This window comes from Lycium barbarum, chromosome 3, assembly GCF_019175385.1.
Source record: "Lycium barbarum isolate Lr01 chromosome 3, ASM1917538v2, whole genome shotgun sequence".
NCBI lineage: Eukaryota > Viridiplantae > Streptophyta > Magnoliopsida > Solanales > Solanaceae > Lycium > Lycium barbarum.
The window spans coordinates 143,868,260-143,896,143 of NC_083339.1; the positions used below are offsets into that span (position 1 = coordinate 143,868,260).

At 34.7% G+C, this 27,884-nt stretch overlaps 3 protein-coding genes across 6 annotated transcripts; 1 reads left to right on the plus strand and 2 right to left on the minus strand.

The window, feature by feature from the left end:
• Nucleotides 1-215: 215 nt before the first annotated feature.
• Nucleotides 216-11,177, plus strand: LOC132633263 (zinc finger protein BRUTUS-like). 3 transcript variants are annotated; one of them, XR_009579618.1, is made up of 14 exons: nt 216-964; nt 2,773-2,982; nt 3,554-3,748; nt 3,900-4,264; nt 5,177-5,405; nt 5,698-5,866; nt 5,950-7,158; nt 7,285-7,456; nt 7,558-7,776; nt 7,847-7,984; nt 8,766-9,025; nt 9,127-9,186; nt 9,675-9,746; nt 10,697-10,763. XR_009579618.1 is itself a non-coding variant. In XM_060349559.1 (14 exons), exons 1-14 carry the CDS (start codon nt 659-661, stop codon nt 10,829-10,831), a joined length of 3,714 nt encoding a protein of 1,237 aa, XP_060205542.1. In that variant the 5' UTR covers nt 217-658; the 3' UTR covers nt 10,832-11,177. The 3 variants fall into 3 exon arrangements, 2 of the variants coding, with proteins under 2 accessions (XP_060205542.1, XP_060205543.1); XM_060349559.1 differs by having other exon boundaries at nt 217-964; nt 8,766-9,000; nt 10,697-11,177; XM_060349560.1 differs by lacking the exons at nt 216-964; nt 2,773-2,982 and having other exon boundaries at nt 3,556-3,683; nt 8,766-9,000; nt 10,697-11,177.
• A 122-nt stretch (nt 11,178-11,299) lies between these two features.
• On the minus strand, nt 11,300-16,267 carry LOC132633264 (uncharacterized). 2 transcript variants are annotated; one of them, XR_009579619.1, is made up of 4 exons: nt 13,687-14,249; nt 11,970-12,050; nt 11,812-11,883; nt 11,300-11,733 (listed from the first exon to the last, which is right to left on the minus strand). XR_009579619.1 is itself a non-coding variant. In XM_060349561.1 (4 exons), exons 1-4 carry the CDS (start codon nt 16,052-16,054, stop codon nt 11,572-11,574), a joined length of 549 nt encoding a protein of 182 aa, XP_060205544.1. In that variant the 5' UTR covers nt 16,055-16,267; the 3' UTR covers nt 11,300-11,571. The 2 variants fall into 2 exon arrangements, 1 of the variants encoding a protein (XP_060205544.1); XM_060349561.1 differs by lacking the exon at nt 13,687-14,249 and adding an exon at nt 15,821-16,267.
• A 9,171-nt stretch (nt 16,268-25,438) lies between these two features.
• On the minus strand, nt 25,439-26,830 carry LOC132634341 (uncharacterized). The gene has a single exon (XM_060350601.1). The coding sequence runs from the start codon at nt 26,401-26,403 to the stop codon at nt 25,687-25,689; it is 717 nt and encodes a 238-aa protein (XP_060206584.1). The 5' UTR covers nt 26,404-26,830; the 3' UTR covers nt 25,439-25,686.
• Nucleotides 26,831-27,884: the final 1,054 nt, after the last annotated feature.

The following is a 27,884-nucleotide window of genomic DNA, read 5'->3' on the forward strand; positions in this document are numbered from 1 at the left end:
TTTTTGCAAAAATCATAAATAAACACAACTCTATCTTCAATTCCGGCTTCAAAATCCAAATAATGTGAAAAATATTTGCATTTCATGGCCAAACGCCTAGTTAAATTAATCAATCCAAAACGAAAGTAAATCCAGCGTGGCTGTATGTTACGCCACGTGGGTCCGGGTCAAACTGTACACAAAAGTATTCCACCAGTTCTCATCCACAACTAGGAATCCCTCCTTTCACCTTCGAACAAAATCTCCCATCTAAAATTCCATTTTTAATTATTATCTGTACAAAATATTCATATGATTCCATAATTAACAACTTTATGTATATATGAATTGAAAAACAACAAGAGCCGGAAAAAAAAAAAAAGTCTACGTATATATGCACGTATAGTCAGACACATATAGAGATTTCTGGAGGAGTCTCTTCTGGCCAAATCCAAATACAAACTTTGTAACAGACTCTCTGAATTCACACAGAGAGAAAAAAAAAATAGAAAGTGTGTACGTGTATGTGTGTATTTCCTTTTTTTTTTTTTTTTCTTCCTTGCATACGTGAAGGATAAAAAGAGAAAGCAAAAAGTGTCCATTTCCTTTTGCAGTACAGAGAGAAAAGAGTTTAATTATTGCACATTTTAGAGAAATTAGAGCTAGGAGTTGTAAAAAAATGGCTTCACAAGGAAGAGAAGGAGGTGGAGGAGTAGCGGTATTATGCAGTGGTAATAGTGCAGTTTCATCTACAACGGCATCTTCTAACGGTAACGGAGTTATGGAAACGGAGAGTAGTACAAAACAGGATTCTCCTATTCTGTTTTTCCTGTTTTTTCATAAGGCAATTAGGCTGGAACTTGATGCACTTCACCGTTCGGCGTTAGCGTATGCTACCGGACAATTGACAGATATAAAGCCGTTGCTTAAACGTTACCGTTTTCTTAGATCAGTTTATAAGCACCATTGCCATGCTGAGGATGAGGTATTTTCTCGTCTACTCAGTTCTATTAACACTTATTAAAAAATTATCGTTGATTTTTTCGGCAATTGTGAGTTTTGTGTTAGTATGGTGAATTTTTTGTGATTTTTCGGTTAGAAAATGTAGTTGTGTGAATTTTTTTGTTAGTAGGGTGAAAGTTTTGTGATTTTTTGGTTAGAAAATGTAGTTATGTGACTTTTTTTGTTAGTAAGGTGAAAGGTTTGTGATTTTTCGGTTAGAAAATGTAGTTATGTGACTTTTTTGTTAGTAGGAGAAAGTTTTGTGATTTTTCGGTAATTGTGACTTTGTGTTAGTATGGTGAACTTTTTGTGATTTTTCGGTTAGAAAATATAGTTATGTGACTTTTTTTTGGTTAGTAGGATGAAAGTGTTGTGATTTTTTTGTTTGAAAAATAGTTATGTGAGTTTAGTGAAAAAAGTCCATAGTTATGTGAGCATTTATGAAATTTAACCTTGTATACAGTGACATTGTCTTTTCGGCATAGGGAATTGCTAATCGAGCCATACTGTTAAGTTAGTTACTAAAACCTCGTTTCATTATCCAACCGTATGTTGCTTGTTGTTGCTATTGAATTCTTGGTGAGCTTCCTGTTACTTGTTGTCTCGCTCTGTGCTCCTTTTAATGACTAGCGATTTAGTTACGTGTTTGTCTATAACGAAAATTCTTAAAAGATGATATTGATTCAGAAGCACTTATTTATTAGGTTTAAATATAGCAGACAAAATTTATTCGTCTAATTAATATCTATTCTGTTTTTATTGGGGCAAACACTGCGATCTTAATGCAATCAATACTTCCCATTACGAACGAACTGTTTAGATAGGAGATGATGTTATTTCGTGGTACTTATTCTGTCTTAGCGCATTTTCATGAAATCTTTTTTGGAGCAATCTAGTTATATCTAATGTTAAAATAGGTTTTCCTTGTTGAATGAGGACAAGAGTCTTCAACAAACCTTATAGACTGTTCATACATGAAAGTAATCCCTCTGGCCAAGATGGGGATTAGAATTCAATTTCCATGTTTCTTCTTCTGCAGATTAAGGATCGACATCTTGTTGAGACAAAGACCCCTACATCAACTGTTGTATGCTATGATGGTTCTAATGGTTAAAATAGTGTACCTCGGTGCTATTGCCAATTGGCAGATGTGACATGTTTGTACTTCCATCTGGTGCTGCGCTTGATTCCCTTTCTTAGATTTAAGTGATAATGGTTTGGTGCTTTTGAGGTTACTGGTGAAAACCTTAAATTTAGATCTGCAGAGGCCGTCAATAAGACACTCACCCTATACTGTTTGATTGCAAAGTATTTCTGTCTGGTCATTTGGATATTATTTGCTTAATATAGCTTGGATTTTCTAAAAGAGTTGCAGAGTTGGAGGATAGAGAAAATAGAGACTAGAAGGATACAATTTTGAATACAGGACCTCTTTGTGCATTTTGGACGATTCGGCTAGAAAGAAATTGAACAACTTTTGAAGGAGTAGAAGAAGAACATACAAAAATCGAAGGAGGCCTGTTGTTTCAACTGTGTTTTTGGTGTAAACATTTCATTTTGTGTAGTTAGATGATTTTCTGGATACATAACGGCATGTTGTTTTTAAAAGTTAAACCATCTTGGTGTAATATACGATGATATCATTTTGGATTATACGGAAAAAGTGCCATGGATATTGACTTCTTTTGTCGTGCGTGATAAAATGACAAGCTTCTTTGTTGGTTCTACTTTGTACATGTCTTCTTGTATGTACCTTTGCTGGAGATGATAGCATGATTATAACAATTGCAGGTGATCTTTCCAGCTCTTGATAGACGTGTGAAGAATGTAGCACAAACATACTCCTTAGAGCACAAAGGTGAAAGCGATCTTTTTGATCACCTTTTTGAGATCTTAAATTCTGAGAAGCAGAACTATGAAAGTTTTCCACGAGAGCTAGCATCTTGTACTGGGGCATTGCAAACTTCTGTTAGTCAGCACATGTCAAAAGAGGAAGAACAGGTATTCTCATAGGAGACACTGCTTACGTTTCATGTTCAAGGATTCCACATCTTACATATACCATCCTAGTGGTCAGTTGTTACAGCTGCGAGCCTCTCTCTTTATGTGCTTCTTTTTACACTTAAGAATTACTAGATTCATAGAAGATCTGTATTATTGTCCACATGATATGCTTTAAATTGATCTATTGCACTTAATTAAGTCAAGTTTACAGATAGTTTAGCTTTGTTGCTTCTCAGAACAGTTAGATACGTGTGTGGGAGTTTTACTATTTTGACTTGTAACTAGCCTGAGAGGATCGGCAAGGTCATTGTCTGGTCAGCCGTCAGGCTAGTATCATCTTGTTTTTTGTTGCTTACAACAAGGGTTGGTTTTTGCCTAGAGTATATTTGTCCAGATATAACCTGCGCCTGCATAACCTGGGCTGTCAATGGTTGGGTTATCAGATACATATAATATATTCGACAGAACTTCATGTGTCCGACGTGATATCAGTGTTAATCTCACAAAATCAAATAACTTGAAAATCCATACAATTTACATGTTTGTTGACTACAAATATTCCTGACAGGTGTTTCCTTTGCTCATTGAGAAATTCTCAGTGGATGAGCAGGCATCACTTGTTTGGCAGTTCCTTTGTAGCATTCCTGTGAATATGATGAAAAAATTCCTTCCCTGGCTTTCATCTTCTATATCTCCTGGTGAGCACAAGGATATGCAGAAGTGCTTGTCTATGATTATTCCAAAAGAGAAGCTTCTCCAGCAGGTTTTTTTTGTTCATGTCTAGATGCTAACTGCTTTTCTTTCTCTCTCTCTGTTTGCCTTTTCTATTGTTTTTTGATATTGGTAACATTATTGCCTTTTCTATTTTTTCCCCTCTAAGACTCTGTTTTTTTGTTATGCATCGTTTGTTGAAGGTAATTTTTTCCTGGATGGAAGGTGGAAAGAGTGTCACTGCAGTTGGTGGGCATGACATTGATGCTGAGCTGCCTTGCTCTGTGGATTTTAACTCTGTCACAGAAACTTGTGCGTCAGGAAACATAAAGTGTGTGTGTGAATCTTCCAGCCCCGGGAAAAGAAAGTTTGGGCTAGAGGGTGATACCTGTGATACTGATTCTGGAAACCCAATTGATGAAGTATTGCATTGGCATAATGCTATTAAGAGAGAGTTAGATGAAATAGCAGCAGAGGCAAGAAGAATTGAGTTCGCCGGAGAATTATCTAGTTTGGCGCCTTTCTATGCAAGACTTCAGTTTATAGCTGAAGTCTGCATATTTCATAGGTATTGGTCTATGAAAATTCTTATTTCATTATTTGATAGATAGAAATTCGTCAAATCTTACTAAATTAAAATGCAAGTTTACAAGTTCACTGAAGATACTACGCATGCCATGCTGTTGTTCTATTTGATGTCCATTTAAGTGAAAGACCATAAAGTCATAATTGATGAGTCTTCTTGTCCTTTCATGATGGATCTTTATTTCATCAAATTCTATAATGCCTCAACCTATTAACTTTTTTGCATATACGAGATCACCTATTTTTTGTTTCTTGAAGCAACTATATCATTGACACTCTTCTTGTACGGATTTAGTCATGAAATCGTGATATGATTGTTTATGACTGAAAATTAGAGTTTTCGGGAAAGAAAAGAAATTGTTTGTTGCCTATTACTTGTATTGATCGTCACTCAATAATCTTAAAGTTTTTAGATTTTGAGCACAAACCATCCTTTGGATCTCTTCTGTATGCTAAAGCTAATGAAGGACAAGAGCATTGCTGATTTACAACTTTCTTAACAGATTGTTAAGTATTACAGATCTTTAGTTTTTTAAAAGAAAGAAACGAGGAGCAAAATCTCTTATTTGCAAAAAAAAAAAAAAAAAAAAAAAAATGCATATATAAAGGTATTTGCAGGATACTGGTGAAGTAATTCTATTAGTCTTTAATCTTCTGAAAAAGTTCGGGGAGCTAATCTTGCTTGTGGTCTGACATTTGGAGCTCTGTCCAACAGTTGCACAGGATTCTATTTAAATTATACATCCTGCACTATTGATGAATGAGCTTAATGTTAGAAACTGTAATATGAGCAATTTACTAATGCTGATGAATAAATTTTTCCCATCCAGAACAAACCGGCTTTTTAGTCCTGTCTCAAACAGAAACTTTAATCTTTAGATTTACCTTATGGCAGCATTGCTGAGGACAAGGTCATATTTCCTGCTGTAGATGGAGGGCTCTCCTTTTTCCAAGAGCATGCTGAGGAAGAAAGTCAATTTAATGAGCTTCGTTGCCTGATCGAGAGCATTCAAAGCACAGAAGTCAATTCCACCTCAGCTGCTGAATTTTTCTCCAAATTATGTTCTCAGGCTGACTTAATTATTGAGACAATTGAACGACATTTTCACAATGAAGAAGTTCAGGTAGGGTTCATTATAAACTTATTGTTTTCTTGCTGAAATTAGTACTAGTTGTTATGTGTCTCATTGTATGTTGACATGACCAGATGTGAATAAAATTGGGAGGTATTAATTTCCAAAAGTATGAACTTCTCTGTAGGTTCAATAAGCTCCAGAGTCTGCATACTCCATGAATTGCATTCGGACTCACATCTACTTTCTAGATAATCTTGTAGCTATTGCTTGCCTTTGTCTCCATGTCCGCAAAATATCCTTCAGAGCTAAAGGATGTCTCTCTCTTGTCCTTCATATCCAGGTTCTTCCGCTTGCTCGAAAGCATTTCACCCAGGACAGGCAGAGGAAGCTTTTGTACCAAAGCTTGTGTTTAATGCCATTGAAGTTGATAGAGCGAGTCTTACCCTGGCTAGTGGGAGCACTGTCTGAAGATGAAGCCAGAAATTTCTTAAAGAATTTGCAGCTAGCTGGTACTGCTTTGTTGCTAGAGCAGTTGATTTGCCGGCAGTTTTGTTTTTTTCCTGAATTATGTAATTGAATTCTACTCTTGCAGCTTCTGCAGCTGATACTGCTTTGGTGACCCTATTATCTGGTTGGGCATGTAAAGGACGTGCAGATGGTGTATGTTTGTCTTCTAGTGTCACTGGTTGCTGCCCTGTTAAAAGGTTTGCTGACATTGAAGAATATTATACTCAAGCACCTTGTCCATGTATTCTCTCAGTCAAATCTGATGATTCTAAAAGGCCATTCAAAAGAAACCTTACTGCTCTTTGCACAAAAGATAATACATCGGACTTGTCCAAGGGTGTAAATGCTTGTAATATCTCTTGCAATGATCAGTCATGTCGTGTGCCAGGATTGGGAGTTAGCGATAATAATCTCGGACTAACTACTATATCCACACCAAAATCTATTCGTTCGTTGACCTTCAGTTCTGCTGCTCCTTCTCTTGACTCAAGTCTCTTTATCTGGGAGACAGATTGTAGCTCTTCTCAACCCAACCATAAAGTGCTTCCCATTGACACCATATTCAAATTTCATAAGGCGATACAAAAAGATTTGGAGTATCTTGATGTTGAATCTGGTAAGCTTAGGGACTGTCCTGAGACTTTTCTTCGGCAGTTCATTGGAAGATTTCGGTTGCTTTGGGGTTTGTACAGAGCCCACAGTAATGCAGAGGATGAGATAGTTTTCCCTGCACTTGAATCTAAAGAAGCACTCCACAATGTGTCTCACTCCTATATGTTGGACCATAAGCAGGAGGAGAAACTGTTTGAAGACATATCATCTGCCCTCACTGATCTTTCAGAACTTCACGAAGGATTGAAGGAAGACTACCAGGTTGAATCTGGCAGGACTATTGTTGAGTCTACTGGCCTGCATGATAGGGATCGCAAAAGAAAATATAACGAGCTTGCCACAAAGGTTCAAGGAATGTGTAAATCAATCAGAGTTAGCCTGGATCAGCATATATTCAGAGAAGAACTTGAGCTGTGGCCGCTATTTGGCAAGCATTTCTCTATGGAGGAGCAAGACATAATTGTTGGTCGTATAATTGGAAGCACAGGGGCTGAAGTACTTCAGTCACTGCTGCCTTGGGTAACTTCTGCTCTTACTCAGGATGAGCAGAATAAGATGATGGACACATTAAAGCAGGCTACAAGAAACACTATGTTCAGTGAATGGCTCAACGAATGTTGGAGACGAAATCCTGATGTATCTTCACAGCCTGAAGCCTTGCAAAATAGCAATACAAACAGAGGTTATTGCTATGACCCTAATTATTTCATTGTGTATCCTGCTCTTGGATCTGCAGTTTAGTGCTTAATTTATGGCTTGACCGTTTATTGCATCTAATGGAGATAACATCTGTGCCTCGATAAGACAGGTGTTGATTCTCATGAAGGATTGGACCAGAGTGACTGTATGTTCAAACCCGGTTGGAAAGACATTTTCCGTATGAATCAGACAGAACTTGAGTCAGAGATCAGAAAAGTTCACAGGAATTCAACTCTTGATCCAAGGAGGAAATCTTATTTAATTCAAAATCTGATGACTAGGTTTGTATTGGTGCTTCCTTTTGCTATTATTATCTATTGCATCTTGAAATGTAGGTAAATAGACAGTAAACCTCATGTTGATCATTTTTCCATGTAATCAGCCGTTGGATAGCCTCTCAGCAGAAATCACAAGCATCAACAGAAGAAATCTCTCGTAGTGAAGATGTTGTTGAGTGTTCACCGTCCTTTCGAGATACGGAGAAGCAGATTTTTGGATGCGAACACTACAAAAGAAACTGCAAACTTCGTGCAGCTTGCTGTGGAAAATTGTTTACATGCAGATTCTGCCATGATGAAGTGAGCGACCATTCAATGGACAGGTAAACCTTAGATAGAACTGCCTGAGCTTGTAGTTGGGTTCTTTGTATCTCATGTTTATTCTTTTTCTAGGAAAGCGACTATAGAGATGATGTGCATGCGTTGCTTGAAAGTTCAACCAATTGGACCCAGCTGCACGACACCATCATGCAATGGATTTTCCATGGCAAAATACTATTGCAGTATATGCAAGTTCTTTGACGACGAGAGGTAGACGAGTCAACTCACATTTTTTCTTTTAGAGTTTGGCATAAAAGTGTTGCTTAAATACTACTTCACACATTTATCCTTTGGAGTGCATCTTTGAAGTGTACCCAATTAGTGGAGGAAGAATTGCATGATCTGTTTTTGTCAGCTAATGACCTTAGAATCATTGCAGTTCTTGACAATATCACCTGGGTATATGTTTATCTCTTACATAGGTCATTAAAGGGTCATTTGTTTGGAGGGACTAGGAACTAGAAAATATTATTCATGCATAGCTAGTGCAGTTTTGGTTGGCTGTATGAGAAAAAGTAAGTCCTAACTAACGCAGCTTTCGGTTGGCTGTGTTAAATAATACCGGCATTAATTTACGTGTGAATCTATGTACTATTTTATGCGGGATAGATGTGGAATAAGTGTGTGTATACTAGCAACACGGCGATGAAGTATTTAAAGATAAAAATGTCCTTAAAGTAAGTACTCCCTAAGTCACATTCTATGTCTTATTAGTTAACGCATAGCTACTCCTACAAAATTATTCACTGTAGAACAGTGCCTTCATTTTTATTCACTGCATAAACGATCTCTGTATTATAATCCCAATAAGAACTAGTATTTGAACCGACCCATACATAACAACATGTTCACTATTTCTCTCGAGCTAGGAATGGGATTGATGATGAAATAAAAGAAAACATATGAGATTGACACATTCTCTATTTCTATGGAAAATTGATTTATGAGAACAGGCAGTTTTCTTCTGCTGAATGACTATTTTCTGTATCAGGCCAGTATATCACTGTCCTTCTTGCAACCTTTGTCGAGTTGGACACGGTCTTGGAATTGATTTTTATCATTGCATGAAATGCAATTGTTGTCTGGGAAAAAGTTTAATAGAGCATAAATGCTTGGAGAAGGCGTTAGAAACAAATTGTCCCATTTGCTGTGAGTTCTTGTTTACTTCCAGTGCAACAGTTAGACCTCTGCCTTGTGGGCATTACATGCACTCGGCTTGCTTTCAGGTGAAAATTCAAGTCATATTGTACAGTATGTGCTCTCACATATATTTGCTTTGACTACTTACGAATTTTGGGAATTTATTCACTTTATTTAAGCTCGTTTAAAGTTAGCCATGCTCTCTCTGCCAGGCATATGCTCGCAGTAACTACGTTTGCCCGATATGCAGCAAATCCATGGGTAATATGGCGGTAAGATAACTTTCCCGTGATCTCCTTTTATAATATTCTTTTTAGGTTGCGCTATGTGCCTAAATGCTGTTCGCTGCTGCCTCCAAGCACAATAGCTGGCAAAGTGAGCAGTACGTGTATGTTAAAGTTGTGAGGCCTTGAGTTCTTTGTTGAGTGTCACGTAGTCTGAGGCTTTATAATCACTTTTTGAGGTTTCCATACAGCAGCCATGAAGAGTTTCCACTTTTTCAAAATTCAATTCTTCTCTTTTGATTTGTGGGAGGTGCCTCTTCTCGCTGCATTTCCCCCCCTCCCTCCTTTTCATGTTCTTGATTTTCCTGGGAGGGTTGGTGGGATGGGTCCTATTCATAAGGCTGTTGCCACTCATAAAGTGGTCCTTGAGGGTGTGATTGGTGCGAAGGACTTCTGAAAGAATTGATACTTTAACAGTAATGGTGTTGTGCCTGGAGTGGTGCCCTAAAGTTTCTATAAAACATTTTGCCTGCCAGGTTTATTTTGGAATGCTCGATGCACTGCTGGCTAATGAGGTTCTTCCAGAGGAGTACCAGAATCGTTGGCAGGTTTGCCTTCTTAATTAACTTTCCATTTCGCATTTTCTTTTCAGTTTTTGGACTTGCATTGGCATCTTTTTTCAAGGTTTTAAATTTGTCGATGGGATGGAGAACATGTATAGACCCCACTTGTGGGATTACATTGGGTATGTTGTTGTTCTTGCTGTTGTGGATGGAGAACATGTATAATATGATTTTGGTCATGTTGGTGGGATGCAAAACATATATAGCATGGTTTTTTGGTGGGATGAAAACATATATAGCATGATTAGTTGGTCATCTTCTTAAATAATTTATTTCGTTTGCTTCATAAAGCTTAAAGAAGTCAAGAAGGAACAGAAGAGATGGCAACCAGAGGAGTGATTTTTTTTTTGTGAGTACTAAAAATGGACGTTGTTGTTGCCGCATGGTGACATTGTTATGACTCTTATAGCTGTCTCGAGTCTCGACATCAGTAATGTACTTATATTGGACTAAAGAAAAGGAAAATACTGCTTAATATTGATGATCTATTTGGTGGTTGTTCTAATTAGAATATTATATAATGTGGTACTAGATGTTCTGTTAAGAGTTTGTACAGCATGATGATACTTAGTAGGCGTTTGGCCATAGATACCAAAAACAAATTCACTTTTTTTGGAATTTTTGAAGTTAGAGTTGGAGTTGGAGTTGGAGTTGTGTTTGGCCATAGTTTTTGAAATTGTAGTTTTTGGTGAAATGTAGTTGTAAAAAAGTGAAAAAAAGTTTCATTTTTTTTAAAAACAAGTTTTTTGAGTTTTTGGTATTCCGGAATACAACTTCAAGTTGTATTTGGAATATTTATGACCAAACGCCCAAAAGTGAAAAAAGTGGAAAATAATTTTCGGAAAAAAGTGAATAATTTTTATGGCCAAACGGCACCTAATATGCACGTGCATTTTTCCTTAAAATATCCATCTAATATTACATTTCAAATACAGGACATCCTTTGCAATGACTGTGAACGGAAAGGCCGGGCACCCTTCCATTGGTTATATCACAAGTGTGGGTGCTGTGGATCTTACAACACGAGAGTCATTAAAGCGCCCACAACAGATCCTGACTGCCCTCTCTGAAATGACTGAGTTAGGAATCTCTCCTCTGTTCAATGAGCTTTTGCACCTGTAAATAATGTACAGAGGACTAAGCTTACTCCCCTAGTGTCAATAGATTCAATACTATGCAAAAGAGGCAGTAGTTCTTCTAAACAAATATGCTTATTGCGCTATTAAAAGCTTATATAGTGCAGCTATTTGGATTTAGTGACAGCTTAAGTTGAGAGGTGGCAAGTTTTGGCGGAAAAATCATAGTGGTCTTTGAGTTTTAACCCTGTATATAGAGCCTTAGAGAGACAATAACACCTAATGTTAAAAGTCTATAAATTCGTATATAATAGATATCTTTTAAAGTAGTTTTACTCCAGAGGCAACTCTCACGCTTTCTGATATGTTTTGATCCGAGCTCTGATGTTTTTCGTTTTGTCATCTTTTTACTAGTTAAAAGACTTCAATGATGAAGCAGGCTTTCTCATTTGGCGGAAAGAATGATCATAAATTGTTTGATTTATTGAAAAGGGTAAGACATCAATAGATTACATTCAAAATCAACTTCCAGCTTTACCAACAAGAGTCCATACTAGCTGCTAAGAAACCGTCCGATACTGCCTGTGAAAATTAACAGGCTAAAGACCAACCAGAGTTGCTAGTTTCATCATATATGTACACATTTTACCAAAAGCACCAAATAAATAGATAGCCTACTTAGTTTAGGACAGGCAGTCAAAAAACATTCACTTCCTAGGGGAGGAGCACACTTTCTATGAGTTCTTCGTAGTCCGAGATGGTTCAGGTTCAGTGCCAGCATTCAAAGGAGGAGCATCTGGAGCAGTTCCTTCCGCCAAGTTCATCTCTGCATCAGTTACTCTCATTACATTTGACAAGGCAACCACATTCTTCATATTTCCTATTATATACTCGTACTGCAAAGTAAGATTAATTAGTCCTTGAATCCTGCAAAATAGAACAAGCTTGACATTTGATGTGGAATAGCTGCTTACTGCATCAACTTGTCCACAGCGGTAGCTCAAATCAATGGCTTGTTTATAGTTTTCCTCCGTCAAATTCTCAACCTAGCGGTTAAAAAAATCATACGGATTAGTCCTAAAAAAACAGCATAGAAATGAAGTCACGCAAATGGACTATAAACAAGAAAGACCTTTCTTTGCGAGTTGATATACAGAGTTTTGTAGCTGATGTCTGTCTGTGTAACTTCACTTGCAAAGGGCCTTTTGCCTCTCTGTTCGGTATTCAAGTAGAAGGTTTCAAGCATATCGGAATAAAGCAAGTAACAACATAATAAGTGTCACTCTGTAAGTAAAACAACATTATACGAATGCAGCATTTCTAATCACTCAAGTCAATCTCAAGGTCCAAAGAGCACAATGTATATACTTAAACAACCTGTTCATGAAAGGAACTAAAGGGAGAAAATAAAGAAAAACCTTTTTTCTTGAGGCAGAGAGAGTAAATAAAGAAAACATTGCTAGGGCCTAAATGAGTATATAGGAATAGGTGTAACCTTTTACAGTCAAGTGCCATGAAACATTTAAACTTTAGGCACACTAAAAGCCTCTCCGGATTGGCTTATTCCGGTGTATTTAAGCCAAAATAGCTTTTCTAGCATTTTGTAGTGTTAGAGTAAGATTACAAAAGTGCTTTTAAACTCTTATTTTTATGTCAAATAACAAAAATAATAAGTTAGGATTTATAGCTATGGCTTTTGACTTATAAGCCATAAGTCATGAGCCCTTCCAAACATGCGCTAAGCTTAGCTTTGAAAAAGGGAAAAGGGTCAAATATACTCGTGAACTTTGCAAAAATGTCTAGATATGCCCTCCGTTTAAAGTTTGGCTCATCTGTGCCCTTACCGTCCAACTTTTGGAACTATATACTCTTGAAGACGTTAAATGCATTGCTGGAATTTCCATTACCATTAAAAATATTTTTTTAACATCATAAATTGCCACGTGACATTAAATTGCCACGTGGCATTTAAATTTAAAATACCCCTCCCATCTAATCCACCCATCCAATAACCCGACCTGCCCTCCCTTTTAACCCATCTAATCCATTTACCTTCCCTATTCCAACACCGACCTCCATGGATCTATCTCCATCTCCCATTGTCAAAACCACCTTCATTTAACATAGTAACATTAGTTACTAAACAAAAATACTATCCAATTACGATAATCAATTAAAAATTAGAAGATGAACTAACAGAGGTGGAATTTATGGCCACCCCATTATCAATAGCAGCTTCACAGAAATGGCCACAACCCATACATTTACCAACCTCGATTAACACTCCAAGAAGATCATACACCTCTTTTGCCTTTCACCATTAATTTTCTTATCTCCGTTCCTTTATTATTTTTTTTTTCTTTTTTCTTTTTCTCCCTCCCACCTCCACCTAACGTCGAGCCACCACTGCCAATACCCCCACTCCCATGGGCAAAAACCACATTCATCTAGCAAAATAAACCATTAATACATTATATTCATCATCATCAACACCAAATTTTCTTTGTAAACAAATGGGTATTCGTTTAAGCATCGATTTGAACCTTTGGGCCTCCACTACTAATATAGCATTTATCTCTTACTTGTAATTTTAGTTGAAAGATTGAAACGTTTCAATATTTTATATCAAATTACACAGAAAAAAGATGAATTTGGGTCTCAAACATATAAAGAAGACTTGCCCCCATTTGTTGAGTTTATCAGTAAAGAAATTAGAATCGGGGTTTTCGAATTGATTCAACAGAAAACTACACCAATCCATTTCAATCAAACAACAAATCTCAGCAATCAATTATCCATAGAAATCAAGTGAAGCATGACTTGAAATAGTGAGAAGAGTAGAGATGGACCTCAAAATATCAAGTAGCTTGTTACTTTGCTTCAGTGAACTAGGACCGTAGCTCGACTAGAAATACCTCTACTTTAACCGGAGAAGAAAATTGACGACTGTGTCAATGAGGTTTCAGGTGGTGATGGAGAATCGGCCGTCATTGATGGTTGTTTCTGGCCGTGGTTTTGCTCTGTTTTGGTGGTGATTCTATGGTTGAAACTTGACAAGGAAGGTGAGATGGCCGGTGATGTGGTGGAGGAGCGGTGGTTCACCCGGCGATGTCAGGTTATTTTGTGGGTCGGGTATTGGAGGGGTGGGTTAAATGGGAGGATCTTTTAAATTAAAATGCCATGTGGCTACTTCAGATTTTTCTAAAAAAAAATTAAAAAAATTAACAGGTTGGGAAAATCCAGCAAGGCATTTAACGTCTTCGGGGGTATATATGTGCCAAAAGTTGGACGGCAGGGGCACAAATGAGCCAAACTTTAAACGGAGGGCATATCTAGACATTTTCGCAAAGTTCAGGGGTATATTTGACCCTTTTCCCTAGTTTAAATTTGCCCTCCGTCAAAGTTTGGGATCAAATTTACCCTTTCTGTCAAAGTTTGAGATCAAATTTACCCTCTCCGTCAAAGTTTGGGATCAAATTTACCCTCCAAGTATGGCTTATAGTTTAAATTTGCCCTATGTCAAAGCTTCAGATCAAATTTGCCCTTTTCGTTGAAGTTTGGGATCAAATTTGCTCTCCCCATTAGGATACTTGATAAATTTGCCCTTATATGGATGAAAGTCTGACTTGGACTCCACAACACAAAAAAATTAGCCACGATGGATCCACATAGGCTCCAAGTAGACTCCCAAACCCAATTCTCTTTTTAACCCGTTTCCCAATCCCAATTCTCTTAACCCGTCTAGACTATTGCTGACACTAAGGCACATGTAGTAATATGAAAAGCCGGAGTTTTAATCGCATCGAGGTACACACGTAATGCATAAAATAGGAGGCATGTGAGAAAAATTCTGCAGTATCAACAACAAATGTTTAATACGATCAAGGATTCGTTGTTCTCTCCAGAAACATAGAATTTATCTGACCGGCAAAACTTTCTTAAACATGACATCTATCTTAGGTGAACTTCGATGGAGCTAACTTAACTCATTGTTGTCGCCTCCCTGTCAGAAGCTCTAAAAAACTATTCAAGAGAACTGAAAATGGATTTTCAAAGCTGAACTGCACAAATTTATTTTGTTGTCTTGTTGTCACTTTTGCAGGATCATAACTTTTCTGATCTTACTTTCGGTATATGTTTAGGAATGTATTCCGAGAAAAAAAAATTCCTCTGTTCAGAAATGCTCTGAAGAGTTCAAGAAGAAACCTTCACTATGACAAAACAAATGTTGCAGAGGCACTTTTTTTTTTCAAAAGAGAATTGGGATTGGGAGACTACGTGGAGCCTATGTGGATCCAACGTGGCTAACTTTTTGTGTTGTGAACTCCAAGTCAGACTTCCATCCATATAAGGGCAAATTTATCAAGTATCCTAACGGGGAGGGCAAATTTGATCCCAAACTTCAACAGAGAGAGCAAATTTGATCCCAAACTTTGACGGAGAAGGCAAATTTGATCCCAAACTTTGACGGAGGGCAAATTTAAACTATAAACCATAAACCATACTTGGAGGGTAAAATTGACCCTTTTCCCTAAAAAAACTACTCCTTACTCTGTTCCTTCAGTTTCATTTTGTTTGATATAGTACTCAAAATTTAATTTAAAATAAATAAATATAGACTTTTGTAAAATTATGATCTTAAATATGTGTGTGTAGTATGACTATAAAACTTCAAATCTGTACTTCTAAACATGTCATAACATTCGTGTGACTCTAAAAAAGTGTTTTTTTTTTGTGTAACAAAATGTGTTTTGAAACGGATATTATAAAGAAATAGTGACAAACAAAGTGAAACAGATTAGTTACCAAAAACAAAAAAAGTGAAACAGATCGGGTAGTCAACTTAAGCAACCAAAAACACAGAAGCGCATGCATGTAAGAGAAAGCATCAAAAAATCAAACATGAGGGAAATGACAATGATTAGACATTAGGTTTTTGGTTAATCTTTGCCCGAAAATAAGGGTAAAAACAGTACACAATACCTCATTCTTGGATGTTTCCTTAATAGCTTTTATCTTCTTAGAAGATAGTACTATCTTTTTCCGGTCATGGGCCATTTTTGTTACTTTTGTCTTCCTTCCAGTTCCTTTTGCTCCGGCAACTATTGGTTTCTTCTTATGTGTTGCTTCCAGGCCAACTATCGGATTTATCACACGTTTTGCTTCTGCTATTCGCTTGCTCACACGTCTTGCTTCGACCTTTGGTTTTCTCCCCATTTTTGATCTCAAAACAATAGTTACTCACACACTACAAGTGCTCTCTTCTTACAAAATAGTACAACACGGTAACAGTACTACTTTGAAAGCTGTGTGCGTTTTACGAGACTGATAAAGCTGTTATCAAACTGGCCTTCATTCGTGCAGAGCAGGGGTTTAATCTCTATCGTTCGATTCGACTCGTGCATGCGACGTGTAAGGTGGAGATTTCTTTGGGTTTTGTTTTTTCTCATCGTGTAATTGGAATCGTTTTATGGGCTCCAAGCTGAATGTCTTTTCCTTAATCCTTTTTTTTTTCTCTCCATTTTGGTGATTGGATTGATGGATTAAAAAGCGTGACATAAATTCAACTGGTGTTTGGTTTGCGAACAAGTTATCAGTGGCGGAGTCAAATGTCAAAATTAAACTTTTTTGTAAATACTAGACTGTCTATGCTTGTGCTGCGCACGGGCCCAACACTTTAGATCATTTTTTTGTGCGGATTGCCCTTCGTTTGGGGTGGTCTTTAAATTTTGCCCCTCAAATTTGTGGTCTTTAAATTTTGCCCTTCATATCTGTGGTCTTTAAATTTTGCCCTTTGCTTGGAAAGATGGGCGAATACATGAAGTTCTGGGTTCGAACCTTCGCTCAGGCATAAAATAAAAAAATAATTTAGCAAGGCAGGACTGGGGGAGTGTATGCCGGATCCAGCATACAATCTTTAAGAAAAAGTTAAAGTTATGCCGGATCCGGCATAACTAAAAGTTTGCCCCTCAAAGCAAAGTATGCCCCTTCCAGCAGACTTTTAGTTAAACATAACTAAAAATCTGCCGGAGGGGGCATACAAAATTTAAACTTTGCCTTATAAGGCAAACTTTTAGTTATGCCTTAAGGAAAACTTATGCCTTATGGGGCATACTTTTAGTTATGTTTTATGAGCACACCCTTAGTTAAGGCATTAGTAAAGGTTTACCTTGAAAAGTTAAAAAAAAAAATACATATATATGCTTCAAGGCAAAGTTTGCCCATAAGGCATAAGTTTGGTAATTCCTTAACAAGTTTATGCCGATGGGGGCATACTTTTAATGGGCAAATTTTTATGCCGGATCCGGCATAAACTTATGAAGTAATTATCAAAGTTATGCTGGAACCGGCATACTTATGCCAAGTCTGCCCATAAGGCATAAGTATGCCGGGTCCGGCATAACTTTGCTAATTCTTTCACAAGTGTATGCCGATTGGGGCATAGCGAAATTTAAACTCTGTCTTGCGAATTTTTTTTAAAATTTTGCTTTGTGTGGGGGTTCGAACCTGAAACTCATGGCATTTAGCGAAGGGCAAAATTTAAAGATTTCAAATATGAGGGGCAAAATTTAAAGACCACCCCAAAAGAAGGGCAATTCGCATCTATGTGTATATAATTGTCTTTGAATAGTGATTATATATATATATATTATGTTTAAAACACGATTAATATAACATTATAGTTTGTGCTCCGTATCTAAGATTTTATTATATTAATGTTTGCTACGAATACAAAATCGGCAAATTTATTAATATTTTTTAAAAGAGAAGACTTGTTTAAAAGGAAACTATTTTCCTCTCTTTGAGATAAAACAATAGCAATATTTAAGCATCAGTTGATACTTTCAATTTTAATTCGATTAATTTAAAGGTATAAAATACTTATTATTTTTTATCAAATTTTGATTTGGATAATTCTAATTCAAATTATTAAATTAATTTTACATGTTTAAAATGAAACAAAGTAGAAATTGATTTTCTATTTAAACGAAGAAATACTATTTTTTAATTTTTGGTAAGTATTCTCGGTTTAGCTCATTTTACTTGTCATGTTGTCTTTTGCATGGTTTTTTAAGAAAACGTCAATTAGAATTATAATTTGACTAATTTACCTTATTCATTATTTGATTTCCATTTGATATTTTTTTTATGACATTAATCTCTTTTCACATTTATTAGAGTAAGAATAAAAATAAAAAATTAATTAAATTATATGTTATTTTAAAATATAAATATTTTAAGTATATTTATTTTAGTGAATATAACAAATAAATGACATGGCGGAATAGCAAATACAACAGTTTAATATCTACATTAGATCTCAGGCTAATATAAAAAAAAACTGTATGGTTTGACTACTTAAGTTTTTGAAGAAAAACAATTTTATTTGCTCCCACTAATGGATTGATACGCACGTGGCAATGAATCCATCATTATTGACTTAATGAGATACTTTGGAAATTACATGAATATTGTTTGATTTTCTTAATATGGAGTGCACTTTTTTTTTTCGGACATTATTAATTTGCACTATTTTTATGCATATATATATATATATATATATATATATACACACACTATGTTCAAAACACGATTAATATAACATTGTAGTTTGTACTCCGTATCTAAAACTTTAGTATATTAGTATTTACTACGAATACAAAGTCTGCACTTTTTTTTGACATTATTTTTTTTTTTAATGTAGGGTTCACTTTTTTTTTTTTTACAGTGAGTTTCGAGACGGTGGGTTCCAATTTTTTTTTTTTTTTATATTGCTTGATGTTGTTTAGTATGAGGTCCACCCTTTATGGGATGCACTTTTTTTGACATTATTAGTTTGTACTATTTTTATGCATATAATATATATACATATACTATGTTCAAAACACGATTAATATAACATTTTAGTTTGTGCTCCGTATCTAAAACTTTATTATATTAGTGTTTGCTACGAATACAAAGCCAGCACTTTTTTTTAACATTATATTTTTTTTAATATGGGGTTCACTTTTTTTTTTTTTTTGATATTGCTTGATTTTGATAATATAGGGTCCACTTTTTTTTTCCCCCATGAGTTTGGAGATGGTGAGTTCCATTTTTTTTTCTTCCTTTTTTTTATTGCTCGGTGTTATTTAGTATGGGACCCACCCTTTTTTTTAAGGGACAACGGACGACGAAGCATGGGTCTAAACCCATGCTTTATATAGTTTCTTCTTTTTTTATTTTGATTTTTTATATTGCTTGGTGTTGTTTAGTATGGGGCCCACCCTTTTGGACATTATTAGTTTGCACTATTTTTATGCATATAATATATATATATATATATATATACATGGGATACTATGTTCAAAACACGATTAATATAACATTGTAGTTTGTGCTCCGTATTTAAAACTTTATTATATTAGTGTTTGCTACGAATACGCACGTGGCAATGAATCCATCATTATTGACTTAATGAAATACTTTGAAAATTACATGAATATTGTTTGATTTTTTAATATGGGGTGCACTTTTTTTTTTGACATTATTAATTTGCACTATTTTTTTAATATTAGTTGTTGTTTGATATATATGGGGCCCATAACTTTTTTTAAAAATTGGAACGGATATATATATAGCATAGAATTATGGGGCCCACAATTTTTTTTATATTAGTTGTTGTTTTTAATATATATGGGTGGGGCCCACAATTTTTTTTTTTGATTAAATTGGGATATTGCTTGGTGTTGTTTAGTATGGGGCCCACCCTTTTGGACATTATTAGTTTGCACTATTTTTATGCATATAATATATATATATATATATATATATATATATATATATATATATATATATATACACATGGGATACTATGTTCAAAACACGATTAATATAACATTGTAGTTTGTGCTCCGTATTTAAAACTTTATTATATTAGTGTTTGCTATGAATACGCACGTGACAACAAATCCATCATTTTTGACTTAATGAGATACTTTGGAAATTACATGAATATTGTTTGATTTTTTAATATGGGGTGCACTTTTTTTTTGACATTATTAATTTGCACTATTTTTTTAATATTAGTTGTTGTTTGATATATATGGGGCCCACAACTTTTTTTTTTAAATTGAAACGGATATATATATACCATAGAATTATGGGGCCCGCAATTTTTTTTTTTATATATTAGTTGTTGTTTTTAATATATATGGGTGGGGCCCATAATTTTTTTCTATATAGTGTTTATATACGTAAATTATTAAATTTCTTGGTAGTTAAATATAGTATTTACAATATTATGCAAGTTAGTAGTACGTACTCTCTTTGTTTCAATTTATTTGAATCTATTTCTTTTTTAATTCGTGCTAAAATGAATGACCTTTTTTCTAATTTGGAAACAAATTCACTTTATGAATGATTTACAGTCACACAAATTTTCAGGGTTTATTTTGAGCCACAAGTTTCAAAAGTCTTCCCTCTTTCTTAAATGTCGTGTCCAGTCAAATGGGTTCATATAAATTGAAACGGAGGAAGTATAATTTTTTTGAATCTCTTAATTAGAATTTTTGGTTGGCCACTGATTATAAAATATATAATGAGAATGAAATAATAATGAGACTGTTAATTTGATATACTTGTTTTGGTAAATTCTTGATTTATTTGATTAAAACTGAAATATACATGATATAATATATTTGCATATGTTTAATTTTATATCAAATAAACTTGGATGACCTATTATTTTTCTGAGTTGGCTCCCCTCCAGTACAAGATCCCTCCATTTCCTCAAGTACCTCCTTACAATCTTGACATGTGTCTTCCTAATGATCTAATGGATCAGATTTATTCAATTAACCAAAAGAATTTAACCACGGTAAACAACTCTCTCTCCTCACGGGGCTGCTCTAAAAGATTTCTTCTCTCTCAAATCTTACAGAAAACATAAGCGAATTCCAATTTTGTTAGTTCAAGTTTATAGTAAAAATAGCTTATTTCTTGTGATGAGTCAAATTTTTCAATTTTTGCTTTTTATCTTTTTTTCTCTTGGAAATTTTGTTTTACATTTCCTATGTGGGTTATTCAAAGAAATTCTTTCTTCATTTCATCTTCTTGTTTAAGAGTTCAAGATCTGTAAATTAAAACATTTTCCTTTCATTTTTAATGCAATCAAGGAGATGAATATAACGAATTTAGGCAATATGATGGGTAAGAAAAGGATGAAAGGTGTTTTTCCAGCATGTGAAGAATAAGAAAACAGCAGTTAATAATTTAAAGAAATTGAGGACTAAATGGAAGACAAAGTTGAAGAAGAAGATTTATTTATTGCTGCTAAAGATTTGAAATTTGGGGATGCTTATTTTTCTTCTAAAAGATTTAGGAGAAAAAAGAAGGAATTCATCTAAGAAACGTGAGGAGAGAGAGAGAGCTGTTTACCATGGTTAAATTCTTTTGGTTAATTGACTAAATCTGATCCATTAAATTATTAGGACACGTGTCAAGAATTTAAGGGGTGCTTGAGGAAATGAAGGGATCTTGTATCGGAGGAGAGCCAACTCCATTATTTTCAATTTTAACCTTGATCTGCTTAAATAATTTTGGAAGAAGAGCTATGACGAATGACAGTTTTACTATTATTTTGTTTTATCTCAGGATTAATTATTCTAATATTGTTATCCCAAATTGATGGATGTAAAATAAAAATATATCTATAATGGGGGTATAACTTATGCCAAATTTATTTATATTTAAAACAAAAATTCAACCAAACATGAAATTAACAAACGACTCCTTAAAGAGATGAATAGAAAAAACAAAAAAGGGTCAAAATTACCCCTGAACTTTGGAAAATAGTTCATTCATACCCTTCGTTATACTTTAGAGCCAATTATACTCTTACCGTCATACTATGGGGTCAATTATACCCTTAGGTCTAACAGCTGTCACGTGGCATCATCCCAGCCCTTCAAAATTATTTTCCCCTCAAATAATTTTTTACCCACTAAAATAATCCAAACCGACCAGAATTTTTTTTTCCAGCCAAAGTGATACGGACCCAACCCATTACCCTTGGGCTGGAAAAAAAATTAGGTCGGGTTGGGTTATTTTAGTGGGTAAAAATTTATTTGAGGGGAAAATAATATTGAAGGGCTGGGATGATGCCACGTGGCAGCTGTTAGACATAAGGGTATAATTGACCTCACATTATAACGGTAAGGGTATAATTGACCCTAAAGTATAACGAAGGGTATGGATGAACTATTTCTCAAAGTTCAGGGGTAATTTTGGCCCTTTTCCGTAGAAAAAAAGGTGGAAATAGGTATTGAGGGAGCTTTCGTGACATTCCAATCCTTGGACCTTTAATTTAAGGGAAACTGACACAAATGGATATCCAGCCCAAACTACTAACAATCGGATGGCCTAAGAAGCTTAAAAGACATTTTTAACCTTTCTAAAATAATTTCATTTCATAGTCTTTTTTTACAGTAACTAATTTCAGCATATGTATCCAAATTGTATCATTGTTGTATAAAAAATGTATCGTACGTATATAGAAAATGTATCATTGTTGTATAGAATATATATCCCTACAGTATGTGTTTAGAAAATATATCATTGTTATATAACTTGTGTTTAATAAATGTATAATCAACGTATATTTACTAATTATATACATATTATACAATTATTATATATGTTCTGGGATATTTTTTGGAGGCTCGATTAACGTACACTTACTAATTATACACATATTATCTATGTTTTGGATATTTTTTGAAGGCTTTCGTCGACCTTTAGTGTAGACTTTTTGATCTTTTGTGGCTATTTTTAGTCGCTACAAAAAGTCTGATCTTTTTGTAGTGAATGGACTGCTGGGCTAACGCTTGGCAATTGTTTGGGCCGAACAACCAACTCACGGCATTAAATTCAAACATGGGCCAAACAAATTTCTTATGGATGCCCATGTAGTGTTCTTTTCCCTTAATTTTAAAGAACTTCCTACCTAGTTTAACTGTTAGCCATCCGCCATTTGAGAAGTAATTTTTCCCTCCTTATTTGCGAAGTTAATACGGGAGAAGAGTAAGAATATGTTGTATGAATGATACCATTCTCCAAATTGTGAGTTCTTGATCATTGGATTGTTCCTGTGATCTTACAACAACATGTAATTTTATAGTGAGCTCTAATTATAGGTTATTAGGATGGAATTGCTCTTAATTACTAGCTAGTTCTTTCTCCTAGAAACCGGACGTTTGAGTTTCATGCACAACGATTCAAGTGGCAAAAACCCTTTCTTTATAATAAGTGTTTTTTTTTTTCATCTTTTGATAATTGTTATATTCGGAATCAGCTTGCATGCGCTTCGATTAATTTTATGGGGTATTTTTTACCTCCCGCCAGCACATACATCGATAACTTTATTCACCAAAACTCAAACATATAAAAAATACGGATCACATAATGTTTTTGTCATTGCATATTAATGTAGTATATTTTATTTCCACATATAAATTGAAGGAATTAATAACCACTTTTACTAAGTGGCAGTACGAAAGAGTCAAATTAAGAACGTGCTCGTAATGACACTAGGACTGTTGAAGGGCCATCTATGGCCATACTCTCTGGCTTCTTCAGTTTTATTACCTACTGCCTTTTTTTTTTTTGTTTCCCCTCTTAATGAGTACTCGTATTAGAACTCGATTAAATTTAAATTTGCTTTGAAAAATCTCATATTAAGGTAAAGCATGTAACAAAATCGACTCCATATTTAAAGAAAAATCTCATATTAAGGTAAAGCATTTAACAAAATCGACTCCATATTTAAAATTCGAAGAGCGATTTGCAGGATTGCCCTTCGCTGGGGGTGGTCTTTAATTTTTGTCCCTCAAAATGGTGGTCTTTAACTTTTGCCCTTCAGGCAGAATTTGCACATGGTCAGAATTTACAAATTTCTGCCTTAAGGCAGAATTCCGCCCATGCAAATTCTGCCTTGCGATTTTTTTTTTACTGAGCTGGAGTTTGAACCCACAATCTCGGGGTATTAGGCAAAGGGAAAAACTTAAAGACCACCCGTTTGAAGGGTAAAATTAAACACCACCCCAAATGAAGGACAATCCGCTCAAAAAAAAGAAATTCAAACATGAATCCTCAAGAGTAAGAAATACTTACCCTTCTACAAGAATTCTTGTTGGCTACCTTACCTACTCTATTTAAGTACCTAAGTAATATTGTCCTCTCCTTCTTCCAATTAGGTCTTTCACATTATGATTAGTAACTCACTTGACTATTTCATTTGATCTAAAAATGCGATTTCGCTCGCTAATCTTGAACCACCAAAGGAAGGTTCTTTGAAATGGTCCGGCTGGATTTTTAGTCGTGCAAAGCATGATAAATGATTCTAAGCTAATTATCTACCAATTTTGGTGGCCTAAAGAAGCTACTTTGAACTATTAATATACTTTTAACCATATATCCTGCTTGCCAATAATATATTAAGTAGGCATTTGAACATGATTTGATTGAAATTTGGTGCAAAAAATGGTGTTTGAAGTTAAGTTTAAAGGGATATTTGGAAGTTGAAGATGTGTTTAACATGAAAATAGAATTAACGTTTTTTGAGTCATGAAAATTTAAAGAACTCCTAAAACTTGTTTTCCAAACTTTAAATTCTACATATTAAGTTTGAGATGAAATAATAGATCAGTTCAAAAAATAAACACTTACTTGATCAAATAGTCTCCAAATATTATTTCAATTATTCTAAATGTTATTTATCGCCGAATGGCTCCTAATTTTCCAAGGCTCTCTTTTGCATTTCTTTTACAAGGATAATGTTTAGACCAGCTTACGCGCAGATAACTTATTTTATCAGGTATTTGCTATCTGACTATCTTTTACCATGATAGATATTAGGTAACTTTACTCGCCAAAGCTTAGACATATGATTTTAACATATTTTCTCTCTATATACTGGGATTTGTGTGGCTATCAAAGGCTCTCAAGAAGATTTTCTAGCATCACTCAAACCACTAGGAAAATAGAAGAAACCATGATACACACATAAACGTAGTTTCCAGCCTATTACTAGAATTTTTACGCCTAAGAAGGATGATACTAGTCTTAAACCCATAAAATCAGACAAAAACAGCAACATACAAAGTAGTTTAAACCTAATCACGATATAACACTATCTCACAAAAAGCTAAACAAAAAGGACAGACCTAAAGTAATCTTGAAATTCGTATGAAACAATTCATATATTCAAGACAAATCAAGGGAAGAAACCACAGTAGACAATCACCAAATAAGGTTTATATCTGTCTCTGTGTCTCCTTAGACTATGACAGTACTGGGATATCAATGAATAATATGAATATGTACATTTTAACTCATCCACCAAAAAATCCTCTTTATCCTTCACTTTATTCAATTTTTAGATGTAAACTAAACAACACTGGTATTACTAGATATTTAGGTGTCAGTTTAATTTGTACATGGATTTTTTTTTCCTTTTTTAAAATATTACGTATCTGGTTATACATTATAACTAGCATATCCAGACATAACTTCAACTTTCAAATACTCCACAAATGTTCGACTTAAACTTCAAAAAGAACTCTTTTATCTTCCCCAAGTTTCAACCAAGTCTATGGCCCGACGTGCTTAAACTTATAATTATGGATATGTGTTGTTATCATTATGGTCAAACGAGACAAAACGGTGCCCAATTCTGCAAATATTCAGAATACATTTCTTTCCTTCTCTTGAATAACTCCAAAAAAAAAAAAAAAAAAATAATCTTGAATCTATAACAAACTGTGATTCATTTCATATACTGTAATTACTACTAATTGGTACACACAAAATCATTTCTTACTCTTCTTATGTTTCCCATTACGAAACAGAGAACCTAATCCAAAGAGATTTTGTGATGCAACATTAAGAACTGGACTAATTCGAATACCATTACCATAATTAGGTCCTGTTGCTCCATAATTCTTTCTCAATGGTGGCTTTTGAGATGATGGAAATGTATAAAAACTAGCTGGTGCTGATGAATTCTTGATTTGCTTCAATTGCAGATTACTCTGTTTCTTGGAATTTGGCACTGAACCAGTAGAATTGCTGCGAGATAATAAAGGTAATGACCAAAATGAGCTGCTTTTTTTGTGTGTATTAACACAATGAACACTACTACTTCTCTTGATACCCCAAAAAGAATTAGAATTAGGATTCTTTTTGATCTCTTGCTTTGAATTTTGATCTTTTTGGGGATGGGGTGGAACAGAATTGACTAAAGTTTGAGTCTTTTTTGATAAAGGGACTTGTATAGAAGAAGTAACAAACTTTTCTTGAAGTTGAATTGGACGAATTAGTCCATCTGAAAAGAGTTCATCTGCTGAAGAAGTTTCTGTATCAGTACTATTGCTAATACAAAAATCGAATTCAGGACTTGAAGAAAGTGATTCTTGGACTTGTTGGTAGTCTTGAATATTGGAATTTTTGTGGCAAAGATTATGGGAGAAAGAGATTCTTGGACTTGTGGTTAAGCTTGGAGCTTCAGAGATCATATCAATGGCCATGTTTTTTTGTTTTTGTTTTCTTGGTACAATTAATGAAAGGAAAGAAGGAGAAAAAAAAAATCTAAGCCGTGTGGAAAGAGGACAAAGATTCAACTGCGATGTGGGAACACTGACATACTGAGGAAAAAAAGGAAATTTTCAGAGGATTGGTTGCAGAGTCAAAAAAAGAGAGAGAGAAGCTAAATAGGTTTGAATTCTGTAGCACTTGCCCTTGTAGTGGACAAAGGCTGAGTGGCTTTTGTGTCAAAAAGAAATATTAGTACCATCTACTAAAAGAGAGTTTAGTTTTTGCGGTGAAGGGTCAAAATTGCAGCTAGATCATTCCAAATGAAATAATTTTGCCTCCCTTAGAAAGTTGGTTCAGAAGAAATAGTATCATGCACTTAAAGAGAGTTCACACATTCAATTAAAATAGATTATCCCGACATGTATTCATCCTCTCTTATAACTTATTCATACTTAGTGACACTTTATATAACTTTAGTTAGATTTAAATGACTTGTTTATAAAAGATCCGGAGAAAAAGAGAAAAAAGACTGTTCCCTTGAACTTCGCAGATGATCTAAATTTTGTCATTTAACTGCTGCCCCTAACTTCACAAGGGCAAAATCGAGCCACTTTCATAACGGTAGGGATAGGGAACGAGATAATCTTTCAATAGAGGGAAAAATTGTTATGTTTCGCATAGTCTTAGGGTAGTTTTGACCCTAATCAATAATTTTTATATTCGTGTGAAATTTTTTACACTATTGGATCAATATCTTGAAAAAGCGAGATTGATAATTGGGAAATAAGACAAATTATTTGCTACAAGAAATTAAAATATATTGACACTAAAAATATTCTTAATAAGTGTATTCGAGTTTTATCCAAAAATGAATTGCATGTCTACTCCTACAAAATGAGTATGCACGCTGACTTGGAGAATGTTAAAAGGTTCAAAGCGACAAGAGTTACCTTCCTATTACGGCAACGAACTACTTTTTGCGAAGCATTGAATCTGTCTTTATGCCATGATGTTAATTATTATCTTCTATTACACATGAAAATACCATAATCCTTTAGCAGCAAAATGTCTTTTAATTGGTTCAAGAATGTGCAAAACATGATAAAGTCCAAATATAAAATTATAGTTGAGCATTAACCTATCAGACAGTGAAAACTCACAGGGTAATAATAATAAGTAACTAGAAGCCAGGAATGATTTACCTTCACTTTGAAGCAACATACATCATTTATACTGTTTGTTCATATACTAGCATACATGTTATATTATTTCCCTAGCTTTTGTCGCTACACTTTTGAGTCATGGGCCTAAATACAATCGAGTAATTTTCCAGATGCCAAATATAAGGTTATTGGCACCCAATTACGATAGGAAAGAGGTTGGCTTCTATCTTGAAGCACAAACAATTTTTTATCCTTCATCAGGGAGTTTTAATTAAAATAATAAAAATTCGTCTAATTCTTAATTAAAAATC